Here is a 6971-nt window from a genome sequence, read left to right as displayed (position 1 = left end):
AGTCACATCAGGAGCAAGGGAGGGTCACAGGAATATTAAGATCAGACACACAAACACACTCACCATTACAAACACATAGTTGCACTAATATAATTCCATTACACGATCAATGCACAACTGCCAAAATGAAATGTTCCCACGTCATTTAAATCCTCCTAAAATTTCGACTCCTTAATCATAAACATGTTTACTAAATTTTATCTTTCGATGAGACCCAAGTGTAGTAACAGGCACAACAATTACAGTAAATGCTATTCCTCTGCAGATGGCAGAAAGAAATACATGTATTTGTAAGCATTTGTTGTTTTGTATCATGTCTTCATCCAGGTATAACAGCTTTAAATCAAACCTAGAATTCATACTAAGCATGGAGGACGAATATGAAACTGTCAATGATAACGATTTCAATATAATTGATGAAAATGGTTGTACGCTTATGGGCCACTAAAAGCAGCTGCACAATATATCAGTGGCTATGTTTTTTTTTTTTTTTTTTTTTTTGAGTCCAATTTCCAAGTACCGTCATCAGCACTTTAATTATTTTATTTTATTTTATTTATTTTTTTAATTTTTAGAACAAGCTTTACACGCTAGCACCAGATATTCAGTACAAACCAAAGACAAAAGCAGTTATTTGGGCTAAAATGGGAGGCACAGAAATTCAGAGAAAATGACATATCTGTCTCCTTTCTTTTATTTCTATAAACCACAATATTTCAATTGGCGCCCTCCTTCATCCAATTATCCTCTCTCTGCCAGACAGCAAGAGAGGGTTCAAAAAACCCGTGACCTTTAACGGCATTGACATGGACACGATGGCCAAGTAACCAGCGTGTGTGGGTATGTGCGTGCTTGCGTGTGGGTCATTTGCAATTCATTCATCCATCCTCCACAAAATTGTGCACAGTTACAAAGTTTAATGCTTGAATTAGTGGGCGTGATTGGTTTGAGATTTACCGTTCATAGTTCAACTGTAGTGTAATATAAACTGATTACAGCACTTTGTACTGTAGGTGCATCTTCTAAAAATGCCACTAGGTGGCAATACAAATCAAGTATTATGGAAGTACTGTTACCGTTTAAAAAGAGCATTACCCCCAGTATACAAAATGTATTTGTTGTGTTGGACGGCGGGGGCACCTCCATGAGATGAAAACAGACCAAGGTATTTGCAAACATTAATCTTTGCATCTGCTGCATGTGATGTATGCAAAACTTAAGTGTGGGACACAAATTGATCATATTTTCTATAGTAAATGTTACAGAAAAGGGAGACTTTTGTATGATGACTAACAGCGTCATTAGCTACATTTACACAGTCCAATGAGACGAGACGTCCATTTGAAGTAATCATTTTCAGAATAGTAGTTCTCAATTAAGGAAATTGATATACATACAGTGTATCACAAAAGTGAGTACACCCCTTGCATTTATGCAGATATTTAAGTATATATTTTCATGGGACAACACTGACAAAATGACACTTTGACACAATGAGAAGTAGTCTGTGTGCAGTTTATATAATAGAGTTAATTTACTGTATTTTCCCCTCAAAATAACTCAAAATATAGCCATTTATATCTAAACCCCTGGCAACAAAAGTGAGTACACCCATTAGAAACTACGTACATTCCTAAATGTCCAAGTTGAGTACTGCTTGTCATTTTCCCTCCAAAATGTCATGTGACTCGTTACAGGAGTGCTGTCAGCATTGCTGCAGAGATTGAAGAGGTCAGCCTGTTATTGCTCAGACCATACGCCGCACTCTACATCAGCCGCAGACAGTTTGCTGAAGACATGTCAACAAAGCATATGGATTACTGGTACCATGTCCTATGGTCTGATAAGACGGGCGGGCTTTCTTGTGTAACGTCTTCGGAAGAGGCTTCTTCCTGGGGTGACAGCCATGCACACCATTTTGATGTAGAGTGCGGCGTATGATCTGAGCAATAACAGGCTGACCTCTTCAATCTCTGCAGCAATGCTGACAGTACTCCTGTAACGAGTCACATGACATTTTGGAGGGAAAATGACAATTAGTACTCAGTTTGGACATTTAGAGATGCATGTAGTTCCCATGCGGTGTACTCACTTTTGTTGCCAGGGGTTTAGATATTAATGGCTATATTTTGAGTTATTTTGAGGGGAAAATAAATTAACTCCATTATATAAGCTACACACAGACTACTTTTCATTATGTCAAAGTGTCATTTTGTCAGTGTTGTCCCATGAAAAGATACACTTAAATATCTGCAGAAATGCGAGGGGTGTACTCACTTTTGTGATACACCGTACACCCCCCATAACACTCAAAAATTGTGTGGCTTTACACGTGCCGGTTTTAAAGGAATGCCCTTTGGAAATATTTTTTAATTTTTTTTTTAACCATGATGTTCATGACCTGAAGCAGAACTACAGTTCTGTGACAAGACAAGGCCAAAGTGATTAGTGTCTGTGTCAGGGGCCCATAAAGATAGCAAAAGTGTCCATTGTATGTCGACTCACCCAGCTCTGGAATTATACTTATTCTTATTTGTGTAACCCATCTGTGTATGTGGCACTCAAAGCTGTCAAACTGACAAACCCTCACTCCCTTGCCATGGAAATGACAGATCTTTATCCAGTCTGGCAGCCAAGTCATGTGTGGCCTTGTGTAAATTGGCCCCACCATGATGTCATAAACCAGCAAAACTTCTGCAAACAATTAATTCATTCATCTTCCATGCAGCATATCTTCACGAGGGTTGCTGCATAATCCCAGATAACCACGGGCAGCAGGCGGGGCCAGGCCCTGAATTGGTTGCCAGCCAATCGCAGTGCACAACGAAACAAACAACTATTCATGCGCACACTCGTACCTATATGGACAATTTGGAGTATTCACTCTGCCCACCATGCGTGGTTCTGGGATGTGGGAGGAAACCGGAGTACATGGAGAAAACCCACGCCGGACTCCACACGGGAAGGTCGAAGCCAAGGATTGAACCCTTGTTAGATAGAACTGTGAAGCAATATTTCTGAAAAAAGGAAGCTCAAAAAAGTTTTTTTCCCTGTAATATTAATTTCACTAGTCAGATTACACTGGAATTCCTGGCTGATCACTCAAACACGTCACGATGAACCATCCATATAGGAAAGTGTGGCTGATCACTCAAACACGTCACGATGAACCATCCATATAGGAAAGTGGACCATCAGCCATTCACAAACCAGCTAAATTTGCAGGTACTTCATCCTGCACAAACATCAAACCTTTAACAGTCTCCCTGCACTAGTAACTAACCAGAGTTGATCTTGCCTCATGGTAAGGTATCCTCTTGCATTTATTGCAGATTGCTTTGACCCATACTGCAAAGATGGCAGCCTATCGTACACTTCACTTCACTTCAAAAAAAAAAAAAAAATTCAAATAAAAATAATATTTTATATATATTTATTTATTATTTATTTATTTGGGGGGAGGGCAATTTTATTTTTGCAAATGATTTTTTTCTTTGAGGGAAAATATTGTTTTGATTAAAGCAAGTTTTTTGGGGATTGAATGATTTAGACACAAATGTCCTACCCATAATATGGCCCGGAAAAAAAAAAAAAAAAAAAAAAAGGATTGCTTCGAATCAAGGAAAACATTTTCAATGAAAAACTAAGTGTTCAAATGCAAATTTTTGAGTCACATTTTTGCATTTAAAACTTCTTTTCTATGATTGATTGAAAAAAATTTTTTTGATTGATGTGATTTTTCTTTTGAATTTTTTTTGTTTGTTTGTTTGAAACAACTTTTTTTTTTTTTTTGATTGAATAATAAAGACACAAAAATGTGGCCCAAACGCAAAACATTACTTCAAAAAAGTTGTTTCAATCAAAAAAATTCTTTACTTCAATCAAAAATACATACATAATTGGATCAAAGAAAAATAGTTTTCAAATGTTTTTTTTTGTCTCAAATTTATTTTTGCATTCAAACACATTTATTTTGATTGAAGTGATTTTTTTAATTGAAAATATATCTTTTGATTAAAGCAACTTTTTTTTTTTTTGTTTGAAGCAACTTCTTTATTGAATAATAAAGACACAAATCTACCTCCATATCAATTAAAATATCATGCATGTTTTTAGGAGGAACCAGAGTGCCAGGAGGAAACCCACACATGCATCGGGAGGCCATAGCCCAGGATTGAACCTTTGATCTCAAAACCTTTAGATGCCAGTCCAACCAGTCAACTAACCCGTAACCCTATCAACATACTCAAATTTTTAAAACATTTTTAAGTGTAAAGAAATGTGCTTTGTTTAATTAAGAGTGTGCACGCAGCCCTAACTCCCTCTGAACAGTTAAAAGCTGTGTTGGTCGTCATTGCGCTTCTCCTCCCACTCATCCAAACCATATAAACACTTCTCAAAAGTAGGAACACGACCCAACTGGCTTCCCCTCAAACAGCAGCGGATATGGCAGACACGGAGAGCCGAAGCTCGACTTTCCCTGACATCGTGGAGCTCAACGTGGGTGGTCAGGTATATGTGACCCGACTCGACACGCTCACGGCGGTGCCCGACTCCCTGCTGTGGGCCAAGTTCACTCAAAGTTCCCCGGAGGAGCTTCCCAAAGACGGCAAGGGTCGTTTTTTCTTCGACCGAGACGGCTTTCTGTTCCGCTATGTTTTGGACTACTTGCGCGACTCGGAGCTTTTTCTGCCCGAGTTCTTCAAGGAGAGGAGGAGGTTGCAGAAGGAGGCAGACTTCTTCCAGCTACCGGAGCTGTCGCGGCGCCTGGCGGTCCCCAGCGGGCACAGTTCCCCCACGGAGGAAGGCGGGGAGTCGGAAGAGGCTGAGCTCGCTAGCCCTACCACCACCACCTCCTCGTCGTCCGATAGAACCCCGCGCTCGCCCGGCACAGGCGCGGGCTACATCACGGTGGGCTACAGGGGCAGCTACACCATCGGTAGGGACATCCAAGCGGATGCCAAATTCCGCAGAGTGGCCAGGATAACAGTGTGCAGCAAGATTTGCCTAGCCAAAGAAGTCTTTGGGGACACTCTGAACGAGAGCCGCGACCCAGATCGACCCCCGGACAAGTACACGTCCAGGTACTACCTCAAGTACAACTTCCTGGAGCAGGCGTTCGACCGGCTGGCCGAGGCCGGTTTCCACATGGTGGCCTGCAACTCTACGGGGACCTGCTCGTACGCCAGCAGTGACCCGGGGGAGGACAAAGTGTGGACCAGCTACACAGAGTACGTTTTCAGTCGGTGAACAAACTTTAATGATGGTTTAATGACCCTCTTGTGGCAGATTGTGTCATTCATCGATTTTGTATATCAGGTGTTCTGTTGGCACAGTTTTATCAAAAATGTTTCCTCCACCCCTTATGTTGGTAGAATTAGTTGTTAACTCATTTGCTACCATTGACGGCAATAGACGTCCAATTAACTCAACCTGTATTGGCAGTGTTTGCAACAGACTCGTGAAATAAATGGTTTCAAATGACCTTTATGTTATTAGTCGTGACTCCTACACATCTGTACGTGATGATGTTATTTGTGATCATTACTTCTCACGATAAATTACCCAGACAGCAGACTGACGTTGAAAAGATGTTGGATCAACATTACGCTGTCGATCTTATATTGTTGAATCAACGTCACTTTTGCACCCTCAATTAATGTTGTTTCAACATTGAAATCCTTACAAAACCTAAACGTCATTTTGATTACTAATAAATTGGAAAAATGTTATGTTTTCGACCAAAACGCCCGCTCATCCATAATTCAATGACTTTTCAATCATATTTCCCGGTCAATAAAAATAAACTATTTGTCAACATTAGTTCATCAACTATAAAACAATGTTAACCCAACCATCGCCTGACATATCATAGAACAACGTTGTTTCAACGTCACTTGACGTCGAAAATTTCTATTTCAATCATACTGATGATTTTGATGGAAAATCAACGTTTATTCTATGTCGGTCTGCTATCTGGGTAACCAAGATTTTCAGTTTAATAATATGTCGAATTTATGAAGTTCTGCAAGCAAGTTGCCGTTTGGTATAATTTCTATTTGTGAGAATAATGTCCCATCACTGGTAACTATTTTGTAGAACAGCTCCATGGGCTACACGTATGACCAGATGCCTGCAACCACCATGTTGGTGACACCTGCTATATGCAGTACGTATATGAAACACAAACTGTATAACTACTGTATATGTTTTGTGATTTGCTGTTTTAATGCACATAATTGTATTATTATTAAAAACATACAGTATAACTTATGTGTTCCAGTGTTACCGCACAATTTAGTTTAAATGATTGTTTGCTAATTGTGTTTAATATTTCCTTTCTACTATTGATTTTACCTACTACAGGTAATGGACCAAAGGTCCAAGACTTCCACTCAGAATGGATGAGTTTGCTTCACTGATTAATAAAATGAAAGATAAAGGCCACAGCATCCATAATCTGTGTATATTTAACTGTATGAAATAAAATGTGAGAAAGCAATACGTACCACACCCATGTTCATTGTCATGATTTGACAACCAGCATCTAAATCTATATATTTCAAGAAACCAGCAGTACTCTTTAACTGTCTATGAAATGACAATTTCATTCATATCAGTATGCATTTGTAATATGTATGATCTTTCCCCTATCAATTGCTAAATGATCTTGTAGTCACAGGGGCAGAATGCTTGGGAAAGGACCTTACATCCTCAGGTCATATGCCTTCAAGTTGTCCAGTTAAGGCCATGTGTGCAGCAGTGAGCATACTTAAGGTAAATATAGGTAGTCCCCGGGTTACGAACAAGTTCTGCTCCTACGCTGGCGACATAACTCAAATTTACGCGTAACTCGGAATTTACCCTTTGAGAAGCCCTAAATCCCCTCTAAATTTCAAAATAACTAACCAAGACACTTATTATTCGTCATTTAAATAAAGTAATAAATAAGATACTGTACTTACCATTGA

At 39.4% G+C, this 6971-nt stretch overlaps 1 protein-coding gene across 1 annotated transcript; it reads left to right on the top strand.

Moving 5' to 3' along the window:
- Positions 1-4111: 4111 nt before the first annotated feature.
- Positions 4112-6576, top strand: LOC130920139 (BTB/POZ domain-containing protein KCTD12-like). Its single transcript, XM_057843082.1, has 2 exons — positions 4112-6169; positions 6367-6576. Exon 1 carries the CDS (start codon positions 4447-4449, stop codon positions 5248-5250), a length of 804 nt encoding a protein of 267 aa, XP_057699065.1. The 5' UTR covers positions 4112-4446; the 3' UTR covers positions 5251-6169; positions 6367-6576.
- Positions 6577-6971: the final 395 nt, after the last annotated feature.

Source organism: Corythoichthys intestinalis, chromosome 1, assembly GCF_030265065.1.
Source record: "Corythoichthys intestinalis isolate RoL2023-P3 chromosome 1, ASM3026506v1, whole genome shotgun sequence".
Lineage (NCBI taxonomy): Eukaryota > Metazoa > Chordata > Actinopteri > Syngnathiformes > Syngnathidae > Corythoichthys > Corythoichthys intestinalis.
This window is presented reverse-complemented; position numbering and strand designations above follow the sequence as displayed.

Excerpts from the sequence above, each read along its gene's own strand:
- LOC130920139 (XM_057843082.1), top strand. The coding sequence starts at position 4,447 with ATGGCAGACACGGAGAGCCGAAGCTCGACTTTCCCTGACATCGTGGAG.